Raw genomic sequence first — 13,193 nt, 5'->3', positions numbered from 1 at the left:
CGCTCTGCAGCAGCGAGGCCAGCGCGAAGCGCAGCAGGCTCGGCGTGCCCGGGCGCGCCACGCAGCAGGCGGCCTGGCGCGCGCGCCCCGCGCTGTCCACGCACAGCACCGCCAGCAGGTCCAGCGCGCCCTGCAGCCCGGGCAGCCGGTCCACCAGGAGGATGCGCGGGAAGCGCCGCAGCAGCGCCCGGGTGCGCGACGTCAGGAAGAACACGGTCTCCACCACCGCCTGGTCCTCCACGAACACCAGCTTCACCTGCGGGCGGGGCGGGGAGGCAGGGAAAGCGGTCAGGGATCGCCCGGGGGGGGGGCGCGGGGGGCAGGGAGCCCGGCGGCCCCCGGAGCTCGGTGTCCCCGACGGGGAAATGGGAATTCATTCATTCCCGCGTGCAGGCATTTCTTCCTCCGACCGGCAGGCGGCGGTGCAGGGGGGGGGGGATGGTGTAAAAACGCGACCTCTGGAGGCGGCCTGCCCGGGCTCGAGGTCCGGCACCGCCCTCTAATAGCTGTGGGGTTTCTGCCCACGGGCCGGCCTCTCTGAGCCTCAGTGTACCTACTCGGGGCTGGGTATTCATTCCTTCCTGCGCTGAGAGGCAGGCTGGGGCGAAGGTTCTCAAAGTGTAGGGCTGGGAGCAGCGGCGCCCGCTGGGACCTTGACCGAAACGCACATTCTTAGGCCCACCCCAGACCTGCTGAGTCAGAAACTCTGAGGGCCCCACCATCCGTGTTTGACAAGCCCTCCAGGGGATCCCCACGCGCGCTCCGGGTTGAGAGCCACCGGTCTATCTAGCAATAAAGCCGTAGGCTGCGCAGAAAGATCGCCTGGTTTTGAGTCCCGGCCCCATCACTTTCTAACCTTGTGACGTAACCTCTCCGAGCCTCAGTTTCCTTCTTAACCTCGTCGTTCCCCCCATTTCCGCGTCTGGGAACTGCAGACGCGTTCCTTCGTGCTCAGGGGGGCAGGTCCAGCGTGGGGTCTAGAGCCCGCGCAAGGCTGAGACCCTGGGGCCCCCACTTCCTGGCTGTGTGTGGCTCCCGGTCACTTCCCCGACCAACACCGCCTTGGAAGAATGTTACGAGATACTCCCCGCGACGGGAAGGATGAAATGAACGGAAGCATTTCGAACACCGCCTGGCACAAATGATACATTCGGCAATAGGCGCTCAAGAAATAGGAAGGGCTCTCCAAGTGTTCGCAGTCGCTACGATTATCGCCCCTGCCCCCAAAACCGTGTCCTCCTAAAGGCCCGCTCCGGCCCTCCCTTCTTAGCAAGTACCCCGGCTCTCTCTAGCCACCGTTGGCCGTGGCACTTAATCACCCCGAAGCACGTCCCATCTCGACTTGCTTGTTGCCCGTTCACCCTTCCGGAGATGGGAGCCCCACGAGGTGAGGGATGCTGTGTTTTGCATTCCTGATACGTTGAATGGCGCCCATGGCATCAGCTTGCTACCTCCCCGGGGGGACGAAGGCACAAAGCGTGCAGCGATATCCACAGGCCACGTCTCTGGAGTTCAGGGAAGAGTCTAATCTTGCATCCTGGCTTCGGCTCTTACTGGTGTGGGACCCTGGGCTGAGTCGCACTTTCCTTGACTGCAAAACTGAGGCGATGTCTATAGAATAGGGTCGTGGAGAGGCCAAAATGAGATCATTTGTGTCCAAGGCTTGATGCGGATCTAATCCCGCTATTGTTTCTGTGTCACTTGATTCACCGCAGCACTCAGAGGACAGGGACGACGCTGCCCCCCTTTCTGGAACACGAATCTCTCTCGGCTTCTGTCACCCTGAAAACTCCTGGCTGTCCTCCTTCTTCCCAGGCGTCTCCTGTTCTGTCTCCTTCGCTTGCCTCGCCCCTCTTCCACTCCCCACTTCTAAATGTTGCTGAGCTCCTGTCCTCTCCTCTGCGCTTTCCCGTCTCTAGGCTCTGCCCAGGCGATCGCCTCTGGTCACCCAGGCTTTTATCATCTCTCAGTTGATAACTCTCAGTTCTGTATCTCCAGGCTCCAGATCCATCCACTGGATTGCCTCTGCAGGAACGTGGCCCCTTGGACATCTCCAGCGCCCTCCAGAGGTGGGCAGCCCCAAGCCATACTCGATGCTCATTGACCACCCCCACCCCCCCATCCCCGCCCCAACCTGCCCCATCTCTGTTTCATTTTCAAAACTTCAGATCAGATCACCCCCCCCCCCCGGCCCGCTTGAAAGCTTTTCCTTCCCCGGGACTCCCCAACCCCCCTCCCCGCCCCCCCCCCCACCCCCAGAGTTCACACCACAGTGTGGGCTGGGCGATCAGACCCTTGGACCTCATCTTCTGGTCCCTCTTGTCCTCCTCGGCCTTCGTCACTCTGGGCATCGTCATCGCACAAAAGCCACTGAATGGGGCAGAGGGTTGACGGTCAGCCTCGTCCTGCAGGTCCCTGTCGGTGCCAACCCCCAGCCGCAAGGCCAGGATCTGAATAACTTAAGCACAGATCTCTCCACAAACTGTTCTGCCATCATCCAACCTCTTCGTACAAGGTGGTTAAAAAGCACTGCATTGTTCTTAGCTTTCAAGGGGAAGGAAAAAATATCCTCTAATTGAAAAAAAAAAAAAAAAGTCTGGTAGAGTCCCAAGGGAACAAAAAAAAAATTTGTCTTCCCGACCCAGAAGCCTTATAGTCAGCATCTTAACCAGTGTTCGAATTCAATAAATGGTATGAAAAGGCGTCGTAATCTTACAGCTGATTAGTTACTATCCCCCTACGATTGTTTTCAACCTATCCTGAGTTTTGACATCATTGCTTGACGATTTATCTCAGCAAATGTTTCAATCTAGAACTGCGCTCTGTCCAACCTGTATAGCCACCTGTAACTATTTGAATTTAAGTGAATTAATATTTGACAACCTATAAAAACTCAGTTCATCAGTCACACTAGACATATTTCACCTTAGGCACACGAGGCTAGTGACTGCTCTCCTGAATGCCGCAGGACATTTGCACCATCATAGAAAGTTGTGTCAGGGGCGCCCAGGGGGCTCAGTCAGTTGAGCGTCCGACTCTTGATTTCGGCTCATGTCACGATCTCACAGGTTCATGAGTTGGATTTCCGCGTCGGGCTCCGCGTTGACAGCTCAGAGCCTGCTTGGGATTCTCTCTCTCCCTCTCTTTCTCTGCCCCTCCCCTGCACTCACTCACTCACTCTCTCTCTCTCAAACTAAATAAAATAAACTTAAAAAAAAAAAAAAAGAAATTCCTGTCAGACAGCGCTGGTGTAGAAATTAATGCAAAGACAAAGTTGTCCTAAGTGGAACGGGTTTAAAAGAGTGATGTGTTTCTATAGTCTTGAGTTCTTGTCCATCTCTCCTCCGGAGTCAGGAGTAACAGAAAAGTAAATAAAGCGAAATGTATTCGCCAAGAGGCTTTCCCAGAGCAGGCAGGCACTTGGCGAGTTTGAACCTGATCTCCATTCTTCAAGGGAAAACTCAGATTTCTGATCCTGGGTTTTGTTTCTAAAGAGGGCACGGAGGCTTTCCTTCCACCCCTGTTTGTTCATCAAATGGCGTTGATGGAGAGTCTACTGTGGGCCCGGCACACGGGCATAAATGAACCCAGGGCGGCTAAGCGTCCCAGACCCTGGAGCCAGGCTGTGGTGCTTCCTCTGACCAGCTGTGCGAGCTGCCGCACCGGCTGTGTGGCTCAGGGCAAGTGTCTGAACTTCTCTGGGCCTCCGCTGCTCACGCCTGCCAAGGTGGGGTGCACCATCACGTGGGCTCATTTGCACGAAGCATGAAGACCAGCGCCTGGTCGCAGATCAGTATGTGCTGAGTGTCGGCTGTTTTTATGGGTCCCCGCGCACGGACAGCGTGCTCAAGAGAAAGGCGGATGGGACTGAGGTTGGTGCGGGGACCTCCGAGTGAGCGAGGGCCACTGCTGAGAGGGGACGATCATTTTCCTTCTATTGAAGAGAGGGCAACCGAGGCAGTGAAGGATCACCTCAACCCGTCTGGGCTGTCTGAGCTCAGCATATTCCAAAGAAAGGTCTGGCTCTTGCCCAGCTGCCGGGAGATAAGAACGTCCTGCCGGATAAGAGTGTCTGGGCGCCTTGGACCACTTCTAGATAGTCTATGCGAAGACGGGAATGATTTATGATGGGGGGGGCCTGAGCCACACAGCATCATCCTGACCTCCAGAGGGGCTGGAGACCCAGGGCGGCCACTCAGGCAGTCAGGCGCGTCTATGTGGCCGAACCCCAGCAAAATCTCTGGACCGGGGCTCGGGGAGGGGGGCTCCTCGGTTGGCAATACTCCAAGCCCGTAACACAATGTTGCTGGCAGAGCCGAACGCCAGGAGAACAAATAGAAACTCACTGTCCTCCCGCCTCCACCCCACGCGCCTTTTTCCCTTTGCCGATTCTTAATCTGTGTCCTTTTCGCTGTAATAAGCTGTAGCTGGGAGCGTAACAGCGTTGCTGAGCTCTGTGAGTCCTCGTGGCAACTGAGGGCGGCCTTAGGGTCCCCAACTACACCGGGGGAGGGGAGTGACTTGCCCAGGGCCACGGAGTTAACAGGTAACGGGGCTGGGGATCCAAGTCCAGATCCCTGAAATTGTTGGGGAAAAAAAAGCAAGGAGCCGAGGGAGACGTGTGGGGGACGCTGCGGAGGGGGGGTGTGTGTGTGTGGCGGCCTTTGCCAAAGGTGGGGGGTGCCTCAGTTTCCCCCAAATATGAGATTCGCTACCAAATATTTACGGAACAAATCTGACGTGCCAAGTGCCAGTGCGGGCACTGAGCGGGGGGGGGGGGGGGGGCCATCAGGACATCTTAAGAGTAGGAGGAGGTGAGGGGCACCTGGGTGGTTCAGTCGGTTGGGCGTCTGACTTCAGCTCAGGTCATGATCTCGCGGTCCGTGGGTTCGAGCCCCCGCGTCGGCACCACACAGGACGGGGGTTTTTCTGTGCCGAGGCCTCACCTCCTCCGATGCTCACACCAGTCCTGTGAAACAGCTGCGATTATTACCACCCCCATTTTCCAGATGGTAAAACTGAGGCACAGAGAGCTCCCGCTGCTTGCCTGGGGTCCCGCAGGCAGTGAGCGGCAGAGCAGGAATTCGCACCCAAGGCGGCTGGGGCCCCGAGTCCCTGTTCCTGCCCACGCTACCCCCTCGGCCTTCACGAAAGCGATCCCACGGGCCTGGTTCAAGGGCGCGCGGCCGACAGGCGTGAGGACTCAGGTGCGGCCAGGGCGTCATCTCAGACACACAAACAGGTAGCACAGGGATGCGGCCGCCGTCGACGGTGGGTTCCACAGACGTGAACCCCAGAAACCGCGGCTCGCGACACCTGCCACCCACACCCCCTTCCTCCGTGTGAGCGCGCGCCCCCTTGTCACACGATCGGAACGGCCCTGGTCTCTAGACTATTCCCGACCTGAGGGAATAAAGATAATGGCTCAATGGCCGAACGTACAGGGCCTCCTGGCTTCCGGGCAGTGTTGTCGCAGGGACGCACACATCCACATGTCCTACGAAGGGGTGTGTGCACTGTTACCCCCGTTCTACGGGTGAACACGCGGAGGCCCCGGGGAGCAAGCCGTTTGCACCACAGGGGATGTCCCACAGCTGGCAAGGTCGGTATGGTACATTGGGACCCTGGCCTATTTTCACTTGTCGCTCTCTCTCTCTCTCTCTCTCTCTCTGTCTCTCACTCTCTGCCTCTCTCAAACATTCACTCTCTCTAAAAATAAAATTAAATTAAGAAGTTTAAAAAGAAAAAAGTCCACAGGGTCCAGAAATCTAATCACATGAAGCTACACAGCCACAGCCTTCTTCCTCTGGTTTTCCACCCACGCCAACCCCCTCGCTGTTCCTGCGCCTGTTCCACCTCCTGGGTGTCTTCTGGAGCTTCTTTCTGTGAACACAAGCCAGCATAGCCATATAGACTCATTCTCTCCCTGCCGCGCACAAAACAGCACGTTACGCACAGTTTTGCACCTTGCTTCGCGGTGTCGTTAACCTCAAAACTGTATCTGAGCGATCTGTTCGGATCGGCTGCCAGAGTCGTTTGCAGCATAAATTCCCACCCGTGGGACAGGGGCCAACGCGGTCGTGTGGACAGACATTGTCCAGTTGTCCTCCACTGTGCCTGTACCGGTTGACCTTTTAGCGTACGTACAAGTAGCACACTCAGATCAACATTCACCTTTCTCAGAAGGCAGGGCATACCTGTGAGAGAAGATGCCACGTTTCTGTTCCAGCTCCCTCTCTGCCCAGAAAGCCAGTTGGCCTGCTGGTTACCCTAGAGCCTGCCAGAAATGAGGTAATGGAGATGTGACGGAACACCTCAGCCCATCATCGCTGCCTTGGGGCAGATCATAAAAGGTCTTAGCACCTCCCCGGATGAAGCGGCTACGGAAGTCTTGCCCACGAACCGTGGCAATGGCTTTTGGGCACACTACTCTTGTCCGGTCCGCTCCCCAGACCACGGCCCAGACCAGCGGGCCACGGCCACTCAGGGGGTCCCAGGCATTTGGCTTTGCAAAGCAATCCCTCCAACAGACAAACAAAACGAAAACAAACCAAAAAAAGTAATCCCTCCCACAGGAGCTGGCTGGGAGGAGCTACAGAAAAGGAAACAGCAGGAACCAAACTCAGGAAGCTGGAAAACAGATGGACAAGCCGATCGCTCCCCACTCCCCGCAAAATAAAGCCCAAACCCCCAACCTCGTGATTCCTGAACCAGCAACTGGAAAATGCTGAGGACCGACAGCAGCATCTTCAAAAGGAATTGGCAGCACGAGGCAGGGTGGGGGGTCAAAAAAGACAAACTGGTGGCCATTTAAGAAGCAGTTAGACCTCTCAAGGTCAAGTTGCCTCTCATCCCCAGGTGGCTGGAGGTTTCTTTTGCGAAGAGCGTAGAACAGAAAGGGTCCCTGGCCTTGCGGACCACAGGGCCATCTGATGGGGGACAGGGCATCCCAAAGCCCTCTTCCCCCGTTTGGTTCCTGGAAGCTGGCAGCCTGACTTTTACCCATCCTCCTCCCTTCACTTTCAAAAAAGAAAGACTTAAAAAAAAAAAAAAAAAAAAATAACCCATTCACTAGTCTGTCTCTTGGTGTTCCAGAACATCTTCCTCATTTTTTTTACAAGTATTAAGGTGGGGGTGCCTGGGTGGCTCAGTGGGTTAGCATCAGACCCCTGGTTTTGGCTCAGGTCACGATCTCGTGGTTCGTGGGTTTGAGCCCTGCATCGGGCTCTCTGCTGTCTGCATGGAGCCCGCTTCAGATCCTCTGTCCCCCACTCTCTCTGCCCTTCCCCTGCTCGTCCTCTCCCTCTCTCTCTCTCTCTCTCTCTCTCAATAAATTTTTAAAAAATAATAACAAATAAGCGTCAAGGCTAAACCACAGACTCGGGAGCCGACCCTGGTTTAGCCGGGGTCTATGGCAGCTTCCAAACTGGAAGTTAAAAGGACAATCCCTTGACCTTGAAGGCTTTCATCTGTCAGTAAGCTGCTTCTCATGGAGGCAGCCCTACACAGCACAGGTGTTTCCAGAAAAGACAGCCGAGGCTGATTTATTTGATGGTGGACCGTGGAGGACAGAACAGCTCGGCAAAGACCAGTGGGGTGGGGAGCGCGTGTGTGCGAAGCCCCATCTGACAGAGCAGCAAACCGACTTGGGCGCGACCCTCAACTCTCCGGAGGCTAGAACCGATGGGAGGGGGCCCGAGCCTCATTTCCAAACTGGGGAGTAGCCGAGCAGCGAAGAGAACATCCCCGCATCTCAGACGGTGTAGGGCTGAAGCCCAGCTCCGTCATTAGGTAGCGGTGTGGCCTCGGGCCACTCGCTTGCCCTCTCGGTGCTTCAGTTTCCTCGTCTGTGAAACAGAGGGAAGAATGGTGAGGTCCTTCCTCCACACGCTCTGGTGAGCTTTCAATGTACAGCCGCTTAGGGTCGTGCTTAGCCCATGGTTCAGTGCCTGACAAATGTTAACTAACGTTAGCACCAGTATTAGGTGTGGGTAGAGCGAGCCCGTGCGCACTCCAGTGCAAGCAGGGGAGGGGAGGAGGGAGGGAGGGAGGGAGGGAGACTCCCTAGCAGGCTCCGCACGGTTGGCGTAGACCCCATCGCGGGGCTTGATCATCACGGCTTGGCTCGTGAGCTTAGGATCAAAGCCGAGATCAAGAGCCAGACGCTTAACTGACTGAGCCACCCAGGTGCCCTGACTTGGGACCTCTTCCCTGCGCAAGAGAGAAGAACAGTCGGGGGCAGTACGTCCTCCCCCCACCCCCCCTCACCCCCTTCGTTCACATCCACCCCAGCTCTGAAAGCAGCAGAAACATTTCTCTTGGACAAACAGCTCGCGCGCTCCAGCCTCTGAACCTTTACACGGGCTGTTCCTTCTGCCCGGAACTCCCCTGCCTCTGCAGATCGAGTGGGGGAGGGGGGGGTCCCCTGCCTCCGTTGTCTCCCCTGTTTCGCCAGCATTTCCTTAGAGAGACCTTCGGTGACCCCTCAAACTAAAACGGCGCCCTTCCAACTAACCGTCCCTCTCCATGTCCTCGCCTGATGCTCCCCGACCCTACTCCTCACTCTGTCACCTCCCTCCGTCACCTTCGGTGAGGAAGCCCCCTCCCTTCCGAGCCTTGATCTGGATGTTTCCACCCTGCGGGCATTCGTCAGACTACGGGCTTCGCGTCTGTGCGTTTTCTACGCGTGTCGTCCAGGTTTGCAAAATGTCTTTTAAAGGGCACTTCCTGCCCTTCCGACTCGTCTTCTTCCTAGCCCCAACCCTACCGACATCTGATCACCTTTGGGTGCGACTCAGGACGCGAGGCGAGGGAATTCTAGCCCGTTCCTCTGCAAGGCAGCCCCAGGGCCAGGCGCGGCTATTTCAATCGCGATTAGTTAAAAAGAAACGAAACTTAAAAGCTCGGTTCCTCGGTCCTACTGGCCCAACAGCCACGCGTGGCCAGGGGCTACCGTTCCGGGCAGTGGAGAATCCCGCGCCCCCGCATTTCCGTGGGGGCAGGGAGCTCTTCTGGCCCAGCGCCTCGCTGGCGGGCCAGGTCCCCGCCGCCGGGGACCACGCGTCTTGCAGGCGGCGGCCTCCCCAGCACCTAGCAATAAGCACCTGGCGAATGACCGGCGCGCAGGAATGGATGAAAGGAGCGAATGGAGGAGTGGGCGGATGGATGAATGAATGACCCGCGAGGCTCCGGCGTGGCTGTCCCCCGCCCCCGGCTGCCTCTCCCGAGACCCCACCTTGGCCTCGGGGTCGGTGCGGAAGAGCCCCTCGAGCACGTGCAGGGCGTCCAGGACGCCGTGGTCGCGGCCCTTGCAGTAGGAGAGCAGGCGGTGCACGTCGGCGGGGGCCACGAACTGCTTGGAGATCTTGTTGGTGGTGCGCACGGGCAGGCAGGCGTTGGCCAGCAGGTGGCCCGGGCGGAAGTAGTAGGCGAACTCGAGCGGGCAGGCCGGGTGCGAGTGGGTCAGCTGGCACTCTGTCACCACGAGGCGGTCCCGCAGCGGGCTCAGCTTGACGATGATGAAGGCCGGGCAGCCGGGCTGGGGGGGCCTGCGGGAGGAACGACCACCGCCGCCGTCACATCACCCTCTGCCCTTGTCCTCCTTCTCTGTCTGTCTCTCTGTCTCCTTTTTTAAATTTTCATTTTATATACTTTTTTTTTCCAATTTATTTTTTGAGAGCGCGAGAGAGAGACAGAGAGCGCGCGCGTGCGCGCGCAAATGGGGGAGGGGCAGAAGGCGAGAATCTTAAGCAGGTTCCACACTCAGCGCAGAGCCCCACGCTGGGCTCCGGCTGGATCTCACAGCCCTGAGATCATGACCTGAGCCGAAATCAAGAGTCGGACACTTCACCCCCCCCCCCCCCCCGGAGCCGCCCAGGCGCCCCTGACTGTTTTCTAAAATTAAGAATTGTTTCCAGCACAGAGAAGAGAGAGGGCCTCACGATTCCAACGGTCGTGTGACCTGGGGCGAGTGGCTTCCAGCCTCTGTGCCTCAGTTTCCTCCTGAGTTGAAAGGGAGAGAATACGCATGGTGCCTTTCTCCTAGGCTTGTTGTCAGGGTTGAAAGAGTTGATGTGTGGAAAGCACTTGGCTTCCCGTGCGCTCAGGGTTTGCCGCGGCTCTTTACCTACCACGGCACCTCGAGAGCGATTCAGCTTATCATCTTTATCTCAATCTTAAGAAAGAAAACACTGCCATTTCCCATTTAGCAGTAACAACATCGCGAGTGCAGGGCCCCTGTGCACCTGCCCTCCCCCAAAAAGGACCCCTCCCTCCTCTGCCCCCCAAAGTAGCCACCTCCCAAAGTGGGTATTTTGCCTTCCTGCCTATGTTTTTAGCTACCCGTAAGCAGCAGGAGGTAGGTTCTTAGGTTCGGAAACTTTGTCTACGTGACGAGGCGCTCAAGCTCACCAGGCATCGAGGGAATGCAAACAGCAACCCCCAAGGACATGCCACTACGCGCTGTCAGAAGGACGAAATAAACGTGGGCCAGGAGGCGGGGCAGGCCCGATTCGTACTTCTAGACCACGGGCGCGTAAAACCCAAGTCACTTGTGGGACACTGCGTGACACGATCTGCTAACGCTGATCACGGATGTGCCCCTCCGGGACCCAGGATTTCCACTCAAGCGTGGGGAAGTAAGCAGGGATATATTCCTCAAACGCAGCACTAACCGACAGTAAGAGGGACCAAATCGTTACCGTCCACGGCAACGTGGATCATCTCCCCAACCCGCCGAGCGAAGGAAGCCTGACGTGAAGGGTGATAAAGCACCACGCGTCCCGTTTATCGCGAGTTCAGGGGCGCCTGGGTGGCTCAGGTGGGTAGGCGTGCGACTCTTGATTTCGGCTCAGGGCGTGATCTCTTAGGTTCGTGAGTTCGAGCCCCACCTCAGGCTTTCTGCTATTAGAGGGGAGCCTGCTTCAGATCCTCGGTCTCCCTCTCTCTCTGCCCCTTCCCCGCTCCTTGTCTCTCTTTCTCTCAGTCTCTCTCTCTCTCTCTTTCAAAAAGTAAACATTAAAAAAAAAAAAAAAAAGAGGGGCGCCTGGGTGGCTCAGTCGGTTAAGCGTCCGACTTCGGCTCAGGTCATGATCTCGCGGTCCGGGAGTTCGAGCCCCGCGTCAGGCTCTGGGCTGACCGCTCAGAGCCTGGAGCCTGTTTCAGATTCTGTGTCTCCCTCTCTCTCTGACCCTCCCCCGTTCATGCTTTGTCTCTCTCTGTCTCAAAAATAAACTTAAAAAAACAAAAAAAAAAAGAAATTTCAAGAGGAAAGCCAGACTGCCGTGGAGCGATCAGAGAGAGGTCACGACCTCGAGTGGTTAACCCTAAGGGGGGGGGGGGAGTGTGAGGGGGTTCTTGGCACTGGACGCGTGTATTCCCTTGTTCTGGGTACTGGTTACATATGCATCTTATTTCCGGGAAATTCACTGAGGTGCATACATACGCTGCGTGTGCTTTTTTAAACGTGTGATGTAATTAAGGGTCTTGCAATGGGGACGTGATCCTGGCTTATCCAGGTGGGTTCTGTGTACTGACAAGGGTCTTTGTAAGGGGAAGAGAGAAGCAAGAGAGGCAAATCAGAGAGAGAGAGAGAGAGCGGGAGAGATGTTTCTCTGCTGGAGGAGTGGCAAACCCAGAAGAGGCTCCAAGCCTAGGAACACAAGTGCATCTAGAAGCTGGAGAGAGGACGCAGCAGATTCTCCCCTGGAACATCCAGCTCTGCGGACACCTTGATTTTTTAGCCCCGGGAGTCCCGTGCTGGACTTGCGCCCCCTCGGAGCTGTAAAATCACAGATTTGCATTGTTTTAAGACCCTCCAGCTTGTGATCATTTGTCACGGCAGCAACAGGAAACTAGCCTGAGCATCACATTCTACATATACTTTTGCAACTTGCTTTCTCGGTGCTTTTCCACCCATCAGTTTTTCAACACTGTATCCTTGGGCTGCCCCACATTCCACTCACAATTCTTCCAGCTCTGCGTTGGGGTGTTTTGTTTGTTTGATTTTTATTTTCATATAAGCTCTACACCCAACATGGGGCTCGAACTCACAACCCCGAGATCGAGAGTCGCACGCTCCAACTGACCGGCCAGGCGCCCCTCTAGTTGTAATTCTAGTTCGTCTCTAGTTCTCTCTTCTTACAAACAACGCTTTGATGACACCCAACTCTCTCACCCGTCTGTGTGTGAAAAGAGCCTGTCTGTCTAGGACAATGGTTCTCAGACTGCAGGGCCTGGCCCCGTAGCTGAAATTGATTTAGGGGGTACAACCAGCATTGTAAAGAATGAAAGAGAAATGGCGGGGCTGGGGAGGGGGGGTGGGGGGACAATCAGGGTGTATTTCCCTGACGATAATACTTAAAACTGACATCTGCTTTTGGAAAGGAGGCTCCGTGTTTCTCCATGAGGGACGCTAGCAGCATTTTTGGCAGGGGGTTTTTATGTTTGCAGACCAGGGACTGGCCGTGCCTTTTCTGCAAAAGGCCAGACAGTAAATATCCTCTATTTGGCGAACACGGCCATAGAGCCCATGTAAATGCATGGGCCTGGCTGGGTTCCAATAAAACTTTATTTATGAAAAAGAGCTGCAGGGTGCACCTGGCCAAGGGCCTTGTAGTCTGTCGACCCCGGTGACACAGGCTGTCCAGGGCTTGGCGAGTCATTACGAAGCCTGACTCCCAAGCAGTTAAATGCCAGGCGCGCTCCCTAAAACGCTCCCAGATTGTTTCCAAGTGGCCCCTGAGAAGGGTGAGGCTCCTCAGCAGCCAGGGTAAATATTTCAGAACTGTCTCCGTTAAACCAGAAGGGGACCCTCGACACGTTCCTTTCCTTCTCTGCGCAGGAGGTCAAAACCCAGGGAGCCTGCTACAGTGTAAAAGTCTGCCAAAGACGCGTGAGACGCTTTGCCTTATTTAAAGTAACAAAAATAACACAAGTTTGGAAAACCTGTAAGCACACAAGTCATTATACACAAGACACAAAAATGTCCAGCCACCACAGTGCTGTCGGGAGGGACTGAAGGAAGTTTCCGACGTGCGGTCATCTTTGATTGACCAAAACGGCCAGTTCGTGGGGCTCTTAACCCGACACGTTTCCCCCTGGATAACTCACGGGCTTTTTGTGAAACTCTCTGGTCTGGCGTCTTGTGGCCTGAGTGTTTCAGCCCCGAGAACAAGCCCCCCCCCCCCCCCCCC

At 56.2% G+C, this 13,193-nt stretch overlaps 1 protein-coding gene across 1 annotated transcript in view; it reads right to left on the bottom strand.

Moving 5' to 3' along the window:
• ZSWIM9 (zinc finger SWIM-type containing 9) overlaps nucleotides 1–13,193 on the bottom strand; it is a 25,431-nt gene that overhangs the window by 7,496 nt on the left and 4,742 nt on the right. The window contains exons 3-4 of the mRNA XM_040457935.1: nucleotides 9,236–9,548; nucleotides 4–256 (exon numbers count right to left, since the gene is read on the bottom strand). Of these exons, the coding sequence (XP_040313869.1) occupies nucleotides 4–256; nucleotides 9,236–9,548 (566 nt within the window). The remainder of the gene's footprint in view (nucleotides 1–3; nucleotides 257–9,235; nucleotides 9,549–13,193) is intronic.

This window comes from Herpailurus yagouaroundi, unplaced genomic scaffold, assembly GCF_014898765.1.
Source record: "Herpailurus yagouaroundi ecotype Mexico unplaced genomic scaffold, PumYag 220, whole genome shotgun sequence".
NCBI lineage: Eukaryota > Metazoa > Chordata > Mammalia > Carnivora > Felidae > Herpailurus > Herpailurus yagouaroundi.
The sequence above is the reverse complement of the archived record's forward strand: the minus strand, read 5'-3'. Positions and strand labels throughout refer to the sequence as shown.